Source organism: Patiria miniata, unplaced genomic scaffold, assembly GCF_015706575.1.
Source record: "Patiria miniata isolate m_02_andy unplaced genomic scaffold, ASM1570657v1 HiC_scaffold_1, whole genome shotgun sequence".
Classification (NCBI taxonomy): Eukaryota; Metazoa; Echinodermata; class Asteroidea; order Valvatida; family Asterinidae; genus Patiria; species Patiria miniata.
Window position 1 is genome coordinate 30,082,741 of NW_024037047.1, and position 20,149 is coordinate 30,102,889.

The following is a 20,149-nucleotide window of genomic DNA, read 5'->3' on the forward strand; positions in this document are numbered from 1 at the left end:
CATTTTCATTTTCATGAAATTCAAAGACAGAAGGTAGATGTCTGAACACTTTACAAACCCTAATCCAGACAGGGATGGCCCACAGTTACCACTGGTCCCAAAACTGCGAACATTGGCACCCACGTACGTCCCCGCGCATCAGCAAAAACTACTATCTTGTCAGAGTCAGGAGCAATTCCTTGACAAACTTCAAAACCTGCCACGAAAAATATCAGTGATTCGCAGCATTCACCATCAGCAGTTGTGAACTTTGTAAACTAATCGGTTAACTCAGGGTTAAAGGTTATTCAGTATAGGTCACAGAAGCTCATTCATTTGTCAAGGCAAGAAACGGTCACGTGACTGAATAAGCGTCTGACAGGATAAGCCGAGATAATACATGTATGTCTACAGGGGACTGCACTGGAGAAGGCATCAGTCACAATTAAATCCATTATTCTGCAATAATCAAGATCTTGGCTAAATAAATTGTAACAACTCCCTAATCCCTGCCGACCTCGGCCGGTGAATAGCGCAGACAAGGCCGGCCTGACTTCGCCTGGAGGAGAGGGCATTACACGGGGGACGACAAGTCGCACTTTCCGCTGTGGTCGGAGGAACAAGTGGCATTCTCGATGACTTTCAGTTTTGTCAGACACGTGTAGAGTCTGTCAGGAGTAATCTGTGATCTGTTACTGGACTTTATGTCGACATTTTGAGTTTGTAAGTTGCACTGGATTGTTGCAGCAGGGGTGAAGTCCTTCAAAAGTTCGTTTCGTCTTGCGGAAAAAAACAGAGGAACTTGATAACCTAGTATTTTGGTGTCTCGAGAATCGGGGATGGAGCTGAGAACTGTGTTTTCACTGACGCTGCTACTCCTGCTCGTGTGTGTGCATGAAACGGCTTGTGGGAAGAACAAAAAGAAGAAACGGAAAGATAAGGAAAATCTGCCAAATGTTGCCGTGAGTACATCACTTCATGATCACCTTTCAGTGATACGACTTCTTAACGTTCACGAGCCCGGTGAAGTGTTTTTAACTAGTGGTTCTTTATTTTGCTTTTGTTGTTTGAAAAATTTAGATTATTTGTGGTTCTCGGTTTTGTATTTCTCATTTGAAAATATAGATTTCTCAATTTCTTCCAATTATGAACGAATCTACAATATTTCCAATCGCAGGTTTTCCAGGGAGTTATCGCCTCATGTGCTAGGCCCTTTAGTTCTTATCTTGGTACAGGAAAACCACGTTGGCAGACGATTGCTACATGTCGAGGGCATTGATCTCTGTGCATGGAAATGAAAATTGCAATTAGGTCTAAGTTCGTAGTAAGTGGAGGACGAACATTTTTAAAAAAATCTTTTGTATCAATAACCGATGAACTATAATTAAGATTAATTAGTTAATTATCTATGTGCATGTTTCAAAAGTTGATATAAAGATAATTAGATTATCGGTGTCGCAACTTGCATATTTGGGTGAAGGTTGAATGCAGCTACGTGTTATTGGGCACCGTACGTGTTTATTTGTTTGCGTGTGACTAGCCAAGGTCTTCAATCACACAACGGTAAACATACAAGTGCTTGCGAGTAAACATGTCAGCGCTTTTACGACACGGCCGAATCATTGCTGTTACAGTGACTGACAGTGTTTGATAATATTTACCGCTTGGTGTCAAGACAAGGCAAGGCAATGCTGGTACCAGAGTGCACAGAATTCTATTCAAATGAATCGGAACGGCAAAAAAAAATATAAATGTAGTGATACTGATAATGGTGTACAGGTGTATATGGAAACAAAAATCAACTTCGCCGTTTTGGATGGTGACTTGACTTATTGCCTGCAATGTATAATGAAGTACATAAAATAAGCGGCGCCAGACTAATGCACACTGCTGTATATTGCTGCATAATATACATGAAAAGTCACGAATAGCAAAATAAAAAGTCTCTTCCTTCCAGACTTTTAAAAGTCACAATTAGCCGAGGTGACAGTTAGTCACTGTGATAGGTAACCAGTCTATTCACAAGGGACAGTTAGTTGTTAAGTGAGATCAAGCGCGGATCCAGAGGGGGGGGGGGGTTTGGGGGTCAACCCCCCCCCCAGCTATGTCAAAATGTTGTTTTTTCGATAGAAATCCGACACCCCAAATGTTTTTGCTAGTAATAATGTCCTTGCCTTGCACAAAATACGTACAGAGACAGCTTGGTTAGGGGGTATACGTACATTATTCTGTGATATAGTGTTAATAATCGTCCCTATTGAAAGTATAGTACGAGCCCCCCCCCCCTTTTTTTGATTTACGGAGGCCAAGTGTCCGGAGAAAAAAACCTGTCTACATTTCAGATTTTTTTCCGATAAAAACCCCACCCTGCGAAAATTACTGGATCCGCCCCTGGTCATATATTGAGTCAGTCTGCAGTCAGTCAGTCGAGTTCAGTTAATCAGTCATGTACAAAGCAGACACGTTGGGGCTAGCAAAAATGAGCCGTTTTGCAGCGCATATGATTGCAAATCACTCCATTCTATCTGAGAACATTTCAACGGAATCTTATTCACAAATCGATTTGGCTAAACAGCAAACAAAAGTATTCCATTCTCAGCAATTTTATGTGAAATTGGCCCCCGATAGAGCGCTGTAACTTGACCACTGCATGATTGGTGTTTTCTGTGAAACTTTCACTTTCGACATACCGCAAGTAATAACTAGTTCCTAAGTAAAAAGAAATCGACAAATAAGCTGTTGCCATTTTCCTGAGAAAAAAAACAACCTTGTAATTATACGGACTGATATTTGCCACACAATCTCCCTGGTGTGTTTGAACTGGTTTCCGATCGTCTTTGCTGGCCCGTGCTGGGACGGCATTCTACTCCAACCATCCTCGCCAAACTGACCCAGTTGTGATCGCAGAGGGTTGTCTCCTTAACAGATCGTGGGAAAGGTCTCTTGGGACCAAAGACTATCGCACTTCGTCGTAACCCTGGCCTACACAAGTTCAACCGCAAATCGAAAGACCTCATGAGATTTGACAAGACGTTCCTGGGAAAAGATATCACGTTTAAATTGAATTTCGAAACATGCCTCAGTCAAGTTCATGATATAAATGATTCCACAACATTAATTGTTAAATCAGCTTTTTCAATGTCCTCACTGTTTTGTGAAGATAAAGAACAGAACACGAGTTGTTGTTTCTTTCACGCCCATTTCTGCTCGGACGAAATCGATTCACGTTGCTTTTAGTTGACCAACACCCGAAAGCCATGCTTCAGCTTGGTACACTTTTCTCAATTATGGGCGTACAAAGCCGGTAAACACTGGGTAGGCATTACATTCACTGTGTGGACTTCCGAACAAAAGAGGTTCACATAAACCAGGTAGAGGCGACGTTGTGTGGACTTAGGCAAGTCCACACAGTGTTTCCCCATTTCTGGAAAACACTAGCTAGGATTTTTTTTTGAGTGGGGGGGGGGGGGGGCACAGGGGGCATCAGATTGGGGCACATATCGCAAACATACTATTGCAGTCTTTCCCAGTTGGCCCCATAATGCCTCGCTATATCCATTGACATAAGAAATCGTAAACAGTAAGGCTTTGGCTAACTGAAAAAAAAACATTTTTGGTTGGGGAAGGAAAAGGGCCATTATCAGGAAAATTTGTGGGGGGCACCCCGTGGCTTCGCCACTGCTGAGCTTGGCTTTGGCTGTATTCGCCGGTTCAAAAGTGATTTGAATTTATTTAGCTCAGTCGCTCGAGATGAATTTCTCTTTAACTTGGCATATGTAGCAAGATATGTGACACAGGGAACCCCACCTCTTTTTTTTGTTGGTCATTGTGTTTGTGTTGGTCATTGTGTTAACAGCATCTAAGGGGTGCTAGGTAGTATAGTCTAGGGTGTGTATATGACTATAGGGACAAGGGGGAAAGACCCGTCTGTCACAGATCGTGCTGGGTCACAACTTGGCACATTCCGTCCTTGTCCCCAGAAAGCCAGAGCCATACATCAACACTTCAAACTATTTGACCTTCCTTGCACCACCCCTGGGCTATTTTGCTTGGTACAGCATCACCTCCATCTATGACGTCACAGTTACCCTACTACGACTTCCCCAACAATCATACTTTTGTTGGACAAAAAACGATTTGGACAGTATTGCGAGACCGCGCTGTTTAGGGATAAGAGCTCCCCTAATGGGCTTTTTGGCAACTCATTAAGCGCCCAACCTTGGCAGGGCTTACCTAAAATATGTTGGTCGTTCACTTGTACGATGTCTTGAACAATCGTGAGCCCTTCGCCCTTGCGTGACCGGATCTTGAGACTCGATGTTTGTTTGCGTCTATCCTTCACTCGAAGAGTCATAATGTTAATCACCACCTCCCCCGGCGTACGCGTAGCGGGCGAGGCGAAGCCTCGTACTTGTAAACGAGGTTTAATGACACTTGTCGTTGACCGACTTTCGACAATCGATTACCCATTAACGTAACGGTTCATTAATGTAACTGTATGAATGGAAAATGTTTCCATAGATGGAAACAATGTATTTGCGTCTAAACATCATAACCTCGGTATTTATTTCATTCATCTTCTATAATTTGTTCGATCTCATTCTGGTATAGTCACTGGCAAAAACCCCATAACATAGAAAGGCACGTGATTTGTGAGTAACACCCTATAATTTGAATTGAGATTACTCCCCCTCCCTTCCCAACACGCCCCCTGCTTGGGATTTAGAGAAAGTACAGCTTTTTATTGTTTGAAGCTCAATAAACCGGGGAGTGTGCATGGCCCATATGGTAGGGTTCGAATCCAACTGCTGGCCCTATGTTGTGTCCTTTGGCAAGCCACTTCACCCCCACTTGCCCCTCTCCACCCAGGAGCGTAAATGGGTACCGGCATTAGCTGGGGAGTAACCTGCGATGAACTAGTATCCCATCCAGGGGGATTCGCAGTCGTTTCATGCTAAGGAAACCATATTGGCTAGTGACAGACTTTACTTACATTAAGTGCCTAGTTCCCACCTACTATAGTTGGACCCTTGTTTCAACTTGGTGGCATTTTCTGGCTGGTCAATGAATTGCCATGATGAAGCCGGCCTAAAAACGGGACACAATAATAATACAGGTTTCACTTGAAGTAAGATGTGGTTTGGGAATTCCTTTACGTTTTTGAACATATTAAAACGAAACAAAAATACATTTTCTGTATATCTTCTTGATTGTATGTGAGTCCTCTTGCAGTTGTCTGATTTCAGGTGTATTTTTTAATGGCATCATACATGTGTGTGTAATGTTCCTTTATGCCTAAAATTTCAGGTAAAGATGCCAGAGTCAACTTACATCCTTGATAAAAGAAGCGAGCGGATGGGATATTATAGCTTCACATCAGACAACCAAAATCTGTCAAAACATGCAAGAGATCAACCCAGTTATTATTTCATCAAGTAACAAATCAATTCAATTAATTAATAGATTAATAAATAGTTTTATTTCGGCTCATTTTGCAGAGTTACTTGGTGAAGTACGGCTACGTCGCCCAAGGCCCCGACGGCGCACCGAGCAACCCGGCCGATATACCGCGGGCAATCAAGTAAGTTTTACCCCGTCCAGTTTGCTGTCTTTCTTTGGGTTTCGTTAAATTAATTGGACAAAAAGATCCTCATGAATTATCGTTGGGCTGAAATAATTCCAATTTTGTTGAGGTAATAATTCCATAACTAAACGTGTGCAGGAATGTTCGTCCTCTCTCATTCAAAAGTGTATGACTTTTATATTGCTTGAACACTAGAAATTTAAAAACAAATTCGGTTTAGGGTGCAATTAGAAGTTAGTTCAGGGACAAGTTCATACATGCACATAATACCTATGTCCCAAACTCCCCCACTTTTCGAAATACTTACATATCTGAAATATGTCAGAATTTTCTCCATTATGCATCACCCTCTTGCAGGGGCGGATGATTGCCTTTCAAACTGGGGGAAACTACAACAAAAAGGGGCACTTGCTCAGAAAAAAGGGGCAACTTCCGTCGGTGTGAAAGTGGAGGAAAAGAATATGGTCCCATTCATTTCGCTATAAACCTATATGACGAGGAACACATTATGAATACGTTGTCCATCTTGCTCCTTGTGTTTCTTTTACCTAGTTATAGAGAGGCCATTATGTTTTTATCGCGAGAGGGGTCACTGGTGCTTTTGATGGCCAGTTCAGTGACCGTTTTATTCGCGTGAAGTGCACTATTATTTTTAGGGGCCAGTTTTCCATCTTGAGAGGGGGCACAATTTTAACATTGCGAGCGGGGCACTAATGTGCTTTCGAGGGGTAGTTTTCAATCTCGAGAAGGTGCACAATCTTGCGAGAGGGGTACTTGCGTTTTTGAGGGGCAGTTTTGCACTACAAGAGAGAAGACAATTTTATTTCTAGCGCGATCATATGCTTCCATACGTGTGCGTTTGAGGGGCAGTTTTGTTTTCATCTCGAGGGGGCGCACTTATAACCACAAGAGGGGCACTTTTGTTGGCATTGGAAAATCTGGGGGGGGGGACAATTCCCCTCCCCCTGCGCCCCCCTCCCCCCTCCCCCCCCCCACCGGTTCCTCCGCCCCTGCCCCTTGTCTTCGAAACAAATTCATATCTTTGCTACCGTCTTTTGTTTAGGACGCTGCAGAAGTTTGCCGGCATTCCGGAGACGGGGATCTTAGACGATGCGACGATCGAGCTGCTGAGCAAGGAGCGATGCGGCGTGGAGGATATCATCGGCTCGGCTAAGATGCAAGCCAAGCTGCGGAGGGGATCAGAGCCGGGATTCAGTCGATACAGTACCACGGAAAGAGAGAAGCGATATAACATTGATGGTGGGTTTTACCGTTGTGGTAACTTGCTCTTTTTTATCAATATCATCGAGAGGTCTTTCAAACCTCGGTTTGTTTTGGTCTCAGGTTTCCCTTCTTTAGCCTTTAGCTTCGTTATGTTCAGGCCTTTGAATGTAGGCTCTTCGGCTCCATGTAGCTCAATGTGTGATGTGAGACCGACGTTTGGTATTTCCGTTTAATTCCATGTCTTTTCCAAACAGTTTTGTTCCCGAGATAAAACCACAAGGCCGAGATTATTAGGGTGCAGGAATTTTACGGTGCGCTGTGTCATAGTAATAAACCTCACATTAAAATTCCTAAGACTTATAATGGTAACGAAATATCCATATTTGAATTTTACCGTCTCGGTGTAGGCCTACTGACTTAGCAGTTAAGAGTAATGTCATCTTAAATAAGGCGGTACAATTATAGTTCGCTGTTTCAAATCCAAATCAGACATTTGTTTGTTTAATTTAATAAGGAAATAAATGTGTTCTGCGTGATGTGGCGCAGAACGCAGCTGTGCCGGTGTTTTGTGAATTTAGGACTATGAAATGCTGATTCACTGGTAGTGTTGCGCATGCCCACGTTGGGATTGTGAACGTTCAACCAATAAAACGGTAAAGGCACCGGATTTTAGTCCAAATTTCATGTCACCCTGGAAAAGTGTTTAAAACCAGCCAGTCGGTCTTTATCATCCATTTAAATCCTGCCACGTGCGCGTGACGGGCTCTCGATCAGTAGGAATGGCTAAACTGTATTTATGAATATTGATTAAACGTGGAATTAGTCAGTTTCCCATTGCAATTTATTTTATTTCAGTGACTTCATTATAACTACAACCGTACTAAGTTGATTATCTGCGCCAGCAATCCACGCAATACTGTCTCTCAAAAAAATTGGACAATGTAATTTTCATTAAGGCCTGCACAATCGTTTAATTTTAATTGTGTAACTTGAAATCTCGCACACAGGAGGGAAGTGGCGCCAGACCAGTCTGAAGTATTACTACGAGAGCTTCGCTGAGGATATCAGCCGCAACGACATGCGGGAGGTCATCAGCCGGGCATGGAAGGTCTGGTCTGACGTCACCCCACTGACCTTTACCGAGGTTGGGGTCAAGTCGCAGGCGCACATCATCATCAAGTTCTCACGGGGTAACCATGGCGACGGGGAGTACGCCGCCTTCGACGGCCCAGGTGATAATTGTTGGGGAAGTTTGTGCTCCCTAAGGGGCACATTTCTCACGCAGTGCCAAAGCTTCTGCATTGGTATTGCACCAGTTGTCACTGTTGATCCTTCTACAATACCCTTAGAAATAGTGGCTTGTTGCAGGAAGAATTTATCGGAAACACAATTTGCTCCTGATCTTCGACTTTTTCCCTTCTTAGAAAGAGATTAGTGGATGACACAATGTGACTGTCAACCTCTTCTGTGAAGAGGCAATTGGTTTTGATAGAACAGGTTGTTAAAGTTTTTGACGCTTTCGGGCAGTATTTGGCATTTTCCTAAAGACAGAGTTTTGTTGTCCGAAATGACGAGAAAACACTCTAAAAACAATCAACATCTCTTCAAAGAAGATACTGATTGTCACAATAAGTCGACCACAATCTCATCTTACATGTAGTAATAATTTGCCTATGCAAACCTCACACCCCAAAACGGCATCGTTTTCTACGGCTACGACTAGGCTATTCAACGTAACTGTCTTATGGCGAAAACTGAAGCCGTAGCCTTATACTTTTCCTCCCTACATACCGACTCCAGGAGGCACCTTAGCCCACGCCTACTTCCCGGAAAACGGCGACGCCCACTTCGACGAGGATGAAGAGTTCTCGGTGGCGTCCACTGAGGGCGTCAACCTGTTCATTGTGGCCGCTCACGAGTTCGGTCACAGCCTCGGTTTGGCTCACTCCAGCGAGCAGGGCGCCCTCATGTACCCATGGTATCAAGGCTACGTGCCGGATTTCCAGCTGCCCCAAGATGACATCTTCGGCGTACAGCAACTATACGGTGGGCATACACATCCTCGGCCGGTATTCTTGAATTCTGCTAAGCTTGAGATAAAGTTCAGTAAAAAAAAAAAATACGTTAAGTAAGTATTGTGCAGCATAGCACCAATCAATCACGTGATGCTAGACCCGAAGGAAAATTTAAAGATTAAGATATTGACGCAATATTCAACATCAAATGTCACGACTCGTTGCTAGAATCAGGTTCGGCAACGTCAAATTTGACAACAACAAAAACATTGCTGTCGGACTCCAGTCCCGACTCGGACTCGACTCCGGACACGGACTCGACTCCGGTCTCGAGTTCATTTGTTTTGGACTCGTAACTCGACTCGGACTGGTAGCCCTTTGGGATCGGCTTAGCCCGGACTCGGCTAGTGGCTGACTCGGACTGTCTATCGGACTCGAATCGAGTCAATTTTAAAACAACTGTGTTTAAACTGGATAAAAACATTAAAAATCATTTTGTTTAACTGTCCCTTGTCTGTTATCTGATCACTTTTAACTCTTGCCTGGGAAAAGCTCCTTTAGATACCACTGTACTCGAAAATCACTGTATTCTCAGTATACTCATGCGGGCACGTATTCTGCTATAAAATCATTTCGTGATAGGCTCGGACGTGGGACTTGAGAGGGACGCGGACAAAATTGGATTCGGATTCGAGCATTCCCGGACTCGGCTTCGAGCCTTCGTGGACTCGGCTTGACTCGAATGAGGTGGACTCGACTTCATCTCTGCACAATAATTGCAGCTTGGGATAAAGCCGTTTATGACACGGCGATGTCCCGTCAGGGCCACCATATTAACATTAAGTGTATACATAAACATACTGTTAAAAGCCATTTGAAACTATACGCGAAATGCGAACTTGAAGCGACTTTGAAGTCAATGAACTGCGTTCAATTTCGCAAAATCGCTGCTCGTACACAAAATAATCGTTCTCGTTGGCTTTCGCGCTGAAAATGAACCGGTTCTTAAGTTCGGGTCACACTTCAGGCAAATGCGATTGCAGAGCGAAATTAGCATAAAAATCGCGCCGATTTTTACTGGAGTTGACGGTAGTACGATTGTTGAAAAATCGCAGGGCAAATGTTTTCCGTGACGTGAAATGTTCACAGCTTAAAACGCCAGTCCAAATGACACATTTTTCACGTTTATGTCACCAGGCAAACCCCAAGTGGACAGACCAGGGACACCAATGGATGGCGGCGATGGTCCCCGCATCAAGCCGGGTCGCCCCAATGCGTGCACCAGCGATTGGGATGCAGTTACCATGGGTGAGTGTTGCTATGGACATTTCGCTGGTTCCTGCATGCTGTTCACCATAAATTACGTTTACCAGCGTACATGACTGGCAATATGGCACCCAAGGTCCTCTAATTTGTCGGCATTCGTTATCAATTTCATAATTGATGGAATTACTTCTGCAGTGAGTCCCTACTCACAATAAACACGGTTCCCCTTAAAAAAATTCACCTTTCTGAATAAAAATTTAAAATCATGCAATTTTTTTGTGATGAGCTAGGGAATGGATACCTGACAAAATCAGAACCAAAAATGATGAATTCGTCTTGTTAATCGATACGATACCAGTGGCACAATACTCTTCTACACTGTCCCAGAATCATCCAAGTTAAAATACATATCTGTGCGCGGTGATCGTAGAAAATAGAAGGTTTTGGCATCAGCCAGAGCGAATGCTAGTACACATGCACATGTGACATGAATGCATCTTACTACTGTATACATTACACCCGTCCGGATGGCGCTCAAGTTTACTTAATCCTAAATTATCGATTAGGCTCTATATCTTTAAGCCTACAGATGCACGTACAATTCGGAATGGATTTGGTTTAAAAAGCGTCATTATAGCCGTAACAAAACGTACTTGCCTGTGGCTTTTAAAGGGAACTACGGCCTGGAAGTGCCCGATTGAGCAACGCGTTTTGAATGATGTTTATCAGAAAGAGCATTTTAAAGTAGGAACACAACCATCCTTTAAAACTGTGCATTTTGTGATATTTCGTACTAGAACGACCCAGCCCAAAAAACCCAAGCTATAGCCTATCCATAGTTGAGATTTCAGTCGTAAAGTGCTCGTCTTTTGGGGACGTGTGAGAAACGACTTTTTTGTGGGGGGGGGGGGGGGAGATTTGCGTTGGACAGGAAAAACGGTGCCCCTTTAACGTTGTCTGTACAGGAATGCACCGAACCCTAGTTGTACCACCGTGCCGGATTTGTTTACAAAATCGAGGATGACTGGGTTTGTTAAAGCATTTACGACCATTTTACGGGAGTTATTTAGAGGGCGTGTCCAAACACTAATTTTATGACTGACAGTAGGCTTTTCCGATTGTTAAACTGTAAGACAGCACTAACAAAGAAAAATACAACTGCAGAAAGTATATACATGATAACATTATTGCTTTATTGACGTCATTTCTCATTGAAACACTCGTGTTTTTATTTGTCTGTCCCAATGTATTTCTTCGCAATATCGTCATTGAAATGTTGACTAGTCTTTAATCATCACTGTCTTCCTCGCTGACGTCTTCTTCATCTCGTTGGGACAGTCCGTCAAATTTCATCTGGTGTTTAGGCATAATTCTGCTGAGAGCCTTTTGTACGTCGATGCCCTTAATGATTTTTTTCTTCGAGATTGTCCTCAATATCTTGATGAGTATCGTTATCTTTCAGATGTAGGTTGCTTGACAGAAAATCCTTGTACTTGTTAAATGGATTCGCTTGACTGCCCAGAGGGTCTTCCTATCGGCCTTTTCCTTGGCCTGATCTTCACCCATACCCTCGTTGATGTACTTTTCATGTTTTTCGCTCCACATTTCATGAGTTGCTTCTTTGGACTCTTCCAATCAGTCTCGAAAAGTAGCATTGTCTTCTAATTCAGAACTAGACTCATCTTCATACGATATATCGTCGTCGTCTACACTGAAAAATTGCCTGGGTTAATTTACCAAAGAAATGGTGAAAACTGGAACTTCCCAAACTTGGGTTGTTCTATAACCAATTGTTTGGGTTAGAATTTCTGCTACATTCAACCAAAACTTGTGGTCATTCAAGACCAAATTTAATTTGGTCTTGTATGACTACAACTTTTGGTTGAATTTAACATAAATTATAACCCAAACAATTGGTTACTGCTCATTTCTTGCTCATTTGCTCAATCCTGCTATTTCACTTATTCTCTGCGCCCTTTAATGTTAACAATAAAGTACATGTATTTGCAATGATAACACGTTTGAGATGGGTCATCTTTTTTATAGTACTCTTCTTTATTTCAAAATATCTTACAATACTATACACGATGTTTTAATATCCACAATAGGAAAACAACTGGAAACATTTTAATCTAAATCGAGTCAGCAAACAGACATTAGGTAAATTACTGTAAATAAACATTAATAATTCAGTTGCATTGCGGTGAACAGTGTACTCAGGTAGTTATTTCACCCGACTTAAAGGGAAAATACAACATTTGCAAACATCAAAAAATAAAACTACCAAATCATTTTGAAATACCTTGCTGGACTGTTAGTAAATGACAGTGTAAAGCATCCTGTAAAATCATGGCACCTTATATACTGTCATTTTCAAGAAAAGTGGTAATTTTGTATCAATTTCCAACGCTGATCGGCCGATCAGCGTTGGAAAAAAACTGGCTTTTTTTTCAAATACTGGCCCCAGTTGACCATCGCACTTGTTTGCAATCGATTACACACCTATGAACGGGTACAAGCCAGCTAGACTGGTTCCCTGACCTTACAATTCCCCAATATATGTAAACTGCTCTGTTTCTTCTTAAATGGAGTCAGGGAACCAGACTACAGGAAAACGATTGTTTTTCTTGGTTTTTATAGCATTTTCGAACCCAAAACCTCAAAAAGTCAGTGTAACTTTATTTGCTATATATTTCCAACCCCCCAATTCCATCCATTTCTGAAAATTACAGCAAAAGCAAATGATGTATATTCCCTTTTACAGCCGGGAGACAAACATTGTTTACAATGATTCGTCCATGCATCTCTTGTGTTTCTCTTTGGAATTATAGCCTACTAGACACGTATCACAAAAGTAACCCCTGTTCACAAATGCCTTCATCGATGTGATCAGATCGTAGTGGTTATCGTGCAAATACAAATATACGGTGTGCCGTCCGACGGGCCCTTTGAAAATACACGCATTAAAATGATCGGCTGATAAAACCATAATGCGATAATCGGGAAGGACGTCCTGGAATTTCCGTATCTCTTCGAGACCGCACTGACCTTCTTCTACATCGGCCTTAGCGTGCAAATCTCTAGCGAGATATTCTTGCTCTTTGCGACTTATTTTGATTTGTTTTAGTTTTGGATGTTTTTCTTTGATGGCTATCCCAGTCACTATCGCCCTGGCACAACACAATTCCGTCTTGTTGTCTTTGATCTGAATGACGGACTTCTTATCCCGTAACATGTCGTGAATTTCTACCAGGCCGTTTTTGTTGCTTGTCTTTCCCCCCTTTTGCAACCGCATGTGTACGAAATGGATGTCTACCCTGTCATCCAATCGAAGATGTTGATGCGACTGCAACACTTGTTCTATGCGCGCCAGAAATCTCTCTACCGTTAATTCGTCTACGCGTAAAAACGGCAAGGAAATTGGATAATTCAAGTAACTGGATTGAAACACCAACCTGACTCTGTCTTCACCGGGGAGACCATCCGTCAACCTTGCCAAAATACTCTCAAAAATAGAACCCAGGCGTGGTAAAAACTCACGTGGTGATAACTCGTCTAAGTCCCTGAACTGAACTCTATAATCATAGGTCGTGGCTTGATATATCTTTACAAATTTCTCTTGGACTTCTACAATATCGTAATAATCTTCTGGTCTCTCCACCCGAATCCTCTTCCTCGGCGGCTGATTCTCCTCGTCCTCTTCAAAGTCTTCCTCGGCCGCTGCCCACGGATCATCATCATCGTCTGAGCCGTTGTTGTTACCTTGCTCGTCCGCTTGAGAATCTTGCTCAGCTGCCGTTGCCCTCGGATCATCATCATCATCCGAGTCGCCATCGTTGTTACCGTACCCGACCGCTTGAGAGTCTTGCTCAGTCTTTACCATCGGACCGTCCGAGGCGCCGTCGTTGCCGCACCCGTATTGATACGGTACGTCTTCTTCTTCATCTCGGTTGCCTTGTAAAGTCAGCTCGTGCAGCCGATTAAGAGCAAAAGCCATTTGATCAGCATTGAGTTCAACGATGTCCAGGATATTCCTGAATTCTTCGTACGTTTGACAATTTTGTATTTCTCGGTAGATATCCATGATTTACCGCTCGGTTTGTGCTGTGTGCATCTGATGAGAGTTTGTCTATCTATCTGTGAAGATCTATGGATAAATGTACTCGCTCACAGCTATACACGTTTACAGTCCATTGTCCGGTATTGATCCCCAAACAACATCGGATTAACCACCAATCCATAGTCCACTGACCACATTCAGAGTTTTATACGGCAACGCTTCCCTTCTATTATTGTCGGGGGATTATCCGACCAGCTGTACGTTCACAGGGACTCGCCCAATCGAGTGAAACTCATATCTCGGTCTAAGGCCAAAAAAAAACAAATACTCGGTCTCTGGTCAGACCAAAGTTCCGGAATTGATGCGGCGACGCGGTTTTTTTTTTTTTGCTTTGCTTATTTTGTTCAAGCTTGGATTGTACAGACAAAGTGGGGTACTATTTTGCTTTTATTGGTGTCCTCATGTACATTGGTGTCCTCCATAATTTGCCTTGGTGCCCTCGATCATTTGCCTTGGTGCAATTTCCCATTCTTGGTGCTCTTTGGTACAAACATTCGACGAGGTGCGGGAATAGAGGGCGCTGTTGGAGCTACCGCGGACCATTTTGGGGAAAAAAAGATTGACGCGCATGATTAAAATCGACGCGCGCGCTGACCAGAGACCGGCTATTTTTTTTTTGGCCTAAGGTCAAAATGTACTATAAAATTTCATATTTTTCCACACCTTATGCAATCTTTCCCATAGAAAAGGTCAAACTGTGCTCAAACATTTTAACCTAACCTATTCCATGTTCATCCCATCCATACAAAAGTTCAAACTGTACCGAAAATTCCCACCTCCTTTTAATTAATATTTATATCTGTATATACATAAATTTACATATTTATGTGACCTTTCATATTTCTTTAGAAAAGGTCAAAGTGTGCCATACAGTTCCCCTAAAACTACTAATATCAAACATTTTGAGCCGACGACACATGTTCTTGTCTCCTTTCAGGTGGAGATGGGCGTGTCTACGCCTTCAAGGGGCGGTACCTGTGGGGCATTAATGACCAAGGCGTGGTCCATGGCTACCCTAAGAAGATAGGTCTAGTGTACCGCGGAGCCCCCAGCAGTATCCACGCTGCCGTCACCACGTTTGCTTACAGTCAACCCAGGACTTACATATTCAAAGGTAAACAGATGTCGGCATGTAGCTGCTATTAAGCAGATATAGCTCAGCAACTACACCGTGCCTGACATTTTGACTGGTTATCGGTTTTTGCTGAACAATAGTTCTGTGTGTGGCACAACGTTTTGCTTGAGAAGACGAGTCAATGGCCAGCCTATAGCCTGTCATGTGATTTAATATATCAGGTGACTGTCAAGCATACATGTTTAATAGGGTCACTCTGGAAAGAAGTTGCATTTTCATTTTCGTGACACGCCTGCATGTTGCCATCTAAGACATTGCTCATGTGGACCATTGACGTCATCTGCATGTCCCTTACAGCCCAATTCGCTTCAAATTACACTCACAGAAGGCAAAAATCAAATGGTAAGCAATGCTTTTGGTAATAGCAGTTCTGTTAGATATGGCCACAATTTGGTCATACAACAAAACGCAAAGTACATTGAAAAGCAGAGTTAGCTGACAAAGGAGTTTATTCCAAAACGCGATAAAGCGCCATTTTGTTACCTTTTAGAATCCCGCTCTCTCCTGGCTGCCCAAAGTTAGTTTTGGCGGCTATTGTATAGTTAAACACAATTTACGAATACAATCAAGTGAAAAATGAAGTTAAAGAAACAGCTGTTATATTGATTTTATCTTGTCCTCCTCCTCCTCCTTCATTATTGTTGGATGAAGCCCTCCTCAAGCAGTTTCCATTCTCTTCTATTTGTCATTCTACTCCATGTTGCCGTGTTCATATATGTGGTGATTTCATCTCTCCATCTCCTGTTTTGTCTACCTCTTCTTCTTCTGCCTGTCCTTGGTTGCATTCTGTGAGTCTCTTGGTCCATCTGTTGTCTTGTCTTCTTGCTGGGAGCCCTGCCCATCTCCATTTCATTTCCTTGATCTTCTCTACTTTCTCTTTTAAAGTTTCATAAAAGTGAAATTTTAAAACTTTTTTTTCCAATGGACAAACCGCGTTTTGAAAACAAACTCTTAGCCTATTTAAAGTTTATGACATCTTTCCGTACATTCTTTTTGTTTGAACAAAGTGCTTTCATACCTGTCTTCCATCCTGTTTTCTCTTTAACCAAGTTTCCCGTTTTTCACGCATTTTCTATCCTACCTTTTGTTGTATTTCTCAGGAACAAAAATGTGGCGATTCACCAACTTCGTTCTAGACCCTGGCTACCCGAAGAAGACTGCCCCGCGCGGCGTACCGCAGAGCCCCAACGCTGCCTTCGGCTGGGGCGGTAATGGTAAAATATACATATTCAAGGTACGGCACTAAAAAGGAAGCAATTTTCAGTTGAAAAAGGTATCCACATTTGTAAAAGGTGGCATCGTGGTGTTACGGGTTTTTTCATAACCTTTTAATATAGTAAGTTGGATACTCGTACTATTTACAATCAATATAATATAGAACTTAAGGAACCTTTTGATATGCTTCCCCGCGTATACGGGAGATGATGCGGTCCGGATAAGTTGCTGATTACATAATCGGGCTAACTATCGGCAATAATACATCTAACATTAAAACGATGACATGCAGATAATCCGGGTCTGTCGAAATCGTTATTATTTCTAATGGTCCCGGGTTCTTATACTAATCATGTTTGCACTTCGCATGAATAGTCAATTTCAGCAATTAGTTCTGTTTGCAAAACGTTCTATATCGACTGCTGGCTATGTCAGCTTGTAGTTAGTTCAAATCAACGATGGTGAAGACATAACTGGAGTCTCTATGTAAACCATCGATTGGTGACTCAGTTCCCAGGATTTCTGATGAGTAGCCGAGTTCGGGCGGTAGATCTGTTCTTGACACGGGTATATTGTTCTCGCGCTCGAACGGCGGGAGCACGACCCACGAACACTGTACTCGGAACAGGATCACACGATCACACACCATGATCACACGATCACACACCATGATCGGTCAGGGTTTTGCAAGAACAATATACCGCGTCAAGAACAGACCGCCCGAACTCGGCCATTGAAATCAGTATCTATGGTTGATCGCATTGATCGAGTTACCTGGTACAGTGAAATCTTGATAAGTCAAACCTCAAGGGAACAGGTTCAAATTTTGACTTAAGCAGAGTTTTGAGTTAAGCTGGGTTGATCATTGTTATATTACTGAAGGGAATGTATTCTTTGTTTGACTTAACAGTTGCTTTGAGTTATCAGAGTTTGACTTGTGGAGATTTCACTGTATAGTGTCTATATTTGGTCCGTACTAAAATGTGATGTTAACCAATGCAAATCAACTTTCATTTTATCATCGTTGGGGTAACAGGGGGCGCGGTACTACGAATTCAACCCAGATCGGGAAAAGATCGTCGGTGCCCCTGAGAAGATCGCCACCAAGTGGCCGGGCGTGCCAACCACGCTGGACGGCGCCCTCCAGTGGCGCAACGGAAAGACCTACTTCTTCAAGGGCGACAGCTACTGGAGATTTCACGACGCTAAGCTCAAGGTGACGCGGGAGTATCCGCGCTCCAAGGCCCTGTTCTGGATGGGGTGTGGTGTGGAGGAGGGGCAGGTGCTACCGGAAAGACTGGAGATGCCAGAGGGCCCGGCAAAATGAACCCCATCAAATCTTACTGTCATGAGGTCAATGTAACCACAGAGCCGTTTGTGTCATCTTTACGTCCCCTTCTGATCTCAGAAATTCAGGGATCGATTTCTATGAAATTTAAAGTTTCGCAGAGACATTCATGCTTGGTACATAATTATGCAAAGCTGTAGTTAAAACAAACAAATAAGCACTTTTTGCAATAATGGTCATTAATGTTCCACGCTTTTGTCCGTGAATGAGTGCGTACCACGCTTTTGTCCGTGAATGAGTACATTTTCTTGCTTGTGAGTCGGTCAGTGGAAAACAACATATGTTACAGTACCCGTGTCACCAGTCTGACGTGATGTGCACACGCGTCGAATTTTGTGAATTCGGGGTCAAAACCTCAGCAAAAAGTTAGTGTCAAAATAGGCTCGGCATGAAAAGGAAAATTCCCCTTGGGTGATTCCGTGCCGGGCAGTTTTCTAGTTATGATAGGCCGACTAATAACTTTGCATGCAGCTAAGTTTTCCTTTCCTAGAGAATATTGTGACTTTTTCAGAATGCTTCTCAAGTTAAGTTGAACTGAACTAATGTTCTGCTGTAGTTATTTTTTTCGGGGGTTAGCTGAACTTAAGTTAATTTTTTTCGGGAGTGGTGGGTTCCCGTAGTCTATGTGTTATCCCCTTGCACAGCAAGGGTCTATGACTTGCAAGCAGATTCGGCGATTAAATTATGCAAAACAAGACTGTGTCTTGACCTCGAGATTCTGACAATTCAGCGGGCGCCTTCTATGGGGTCGTCCGCAACCCGTTGATGTATTACAAAAACATGACAGCCAAATTGACCAACCAAAAGCTTAGTCCCAATTTCTGATCGAATTGACGTCACAAATTTCTAAAGTCGACTCCGGTTGGCTGGCGCGGGGTTGCATAAAATTTGCATTGCTTGCATACATTAATAAGATGTTGGTTAGGCTCCGTTGGACATTGGGTGATACTCAGACTAGGTTTCCCGTCCGAAATCCACCAAATTCATGAGCACAAAAGTGCCGGCCAACCAACAATGGGGTCGTTTGGTGACATTACAACCATTTTTTGTGGAGTTTTTAGCGAGTGTAACTCGTGTCATTCATTGCAGGACAAATCTATAATTGGTGTGAGCGTAGCCTTATTATGGTGGTATGGACTTATAGACATTTTATGATTAGTTTGATGCATTAATAATATATATTTTTTTGTAGAACTTTTATACACGATTAATCTTTGTATATTAATTTTACTTTCAACAGAAAACCTAAATGGTAAAAAAAAACCGAGCAAATGCTTATTTCAGATAAATGTCGTTTTGAAGCGGCCAGATAGCCTTTGTCCATTTCCATTTTGTGGTTTTATCACATAATGATTTTGGTCAGAATCAACGAAATTGTGGGTTATTTGCGCTTGTATTGGGTCACTCCTCTCCAGTACTTATGCAGTTATTAATTCCAAATGTGCTTTTGTGAATATTTACAATCGTTAATCTGTAACAAGCGAATGACGATTGACGAACTTGAACATTCGAAATGAAAAATGCCGCAAACTTGTCTATACGCTTGTGTAATAGCGCCCTCTGTTGATTTTGCTGATGAATTTTCCATAGACATAAAGAACCTATTCCCCGTCTCATGATGTTGAACAGCGCCCTCAATAGCAAGCTATCGATGTACGACGACTCGTCAACTCGGTGTTGAACTAAACACCTATGCCACACGATATCTCAAAAACTATTTCGCCTAGAGGTTGAACATGACCGGCAACATAAGCATATTTACCATTGAGAGAAAACACACAGATTATCGGCGTCAATATAATTTTTAGTAATACGGACGAAACCCATCTAAAGTGAAGTCACAGTCTACAGAAAATCGGCTTAACTATTATAACACAAAAACAATCATACCTAGCCTATTACGTTCCACGATAACTCAAAAACCATTAGTTTTATTGGATTGAAATGTTGCCTAGATGATAAGCATAACTGGCAACACAAGCCTGTTTAACATTAAGAGAAAATATAGAGTTTATCGGCGTCAATATAATTTTTGTGACACAGACAAAACTGCCAAAATGAAGTCGCGGTGTCCAGAAAATCGGCCTTATACAAAAACTATTAATTTTATTGGAGTGAAATTTTCCTATGGGTTGAGCATGACTGGCAACACAAGCATGTTAAATATTGAGAGAAAACATAGTTTATCGGAGTCAATATAATTTTTTAGGAACATGGACAAAACCCATCCAAAGTGAAGTCACGGTCTAGAGAAAATCTGTCT

At 42.5% G+C, this 20,149-nt stretch overlaps 1 protein-coding gene across 1 annotated transcript; it reads left to right on the top strand.

Annotated features, from left to right (window-relative positions):
• Nucleotides 1-388: 388 nt before the first annotated feature.
• Nucleotides 389-19,307, top strand: LOC119728359 (matrix metalloproteinase-14-like). The gene is made up of 9 exons (XM_038200576.1): nt 389-941; nt 5,478-5,560; nt 6,627-6,823; nt 7,795-8,019; nt 8,588-8,833; nt 10,000-10,110; nt 15,126-15,302; nt 16,424-16,557; nt 17,575-19,307. The coding sequence occupies exons 1-9, from the start codon at nt 819-821 to the stop codon at nt 17,863-17,865; spliced, it is 1,587 nt and encodes a 528-aa protein (XP_038056504.1). The 5' UTR covers nt 389-818; the 3' UTR covers nt 17,866-19,307.
• Nucleotides 19,308-20,149: the final 842 nt, after the last annotated feature.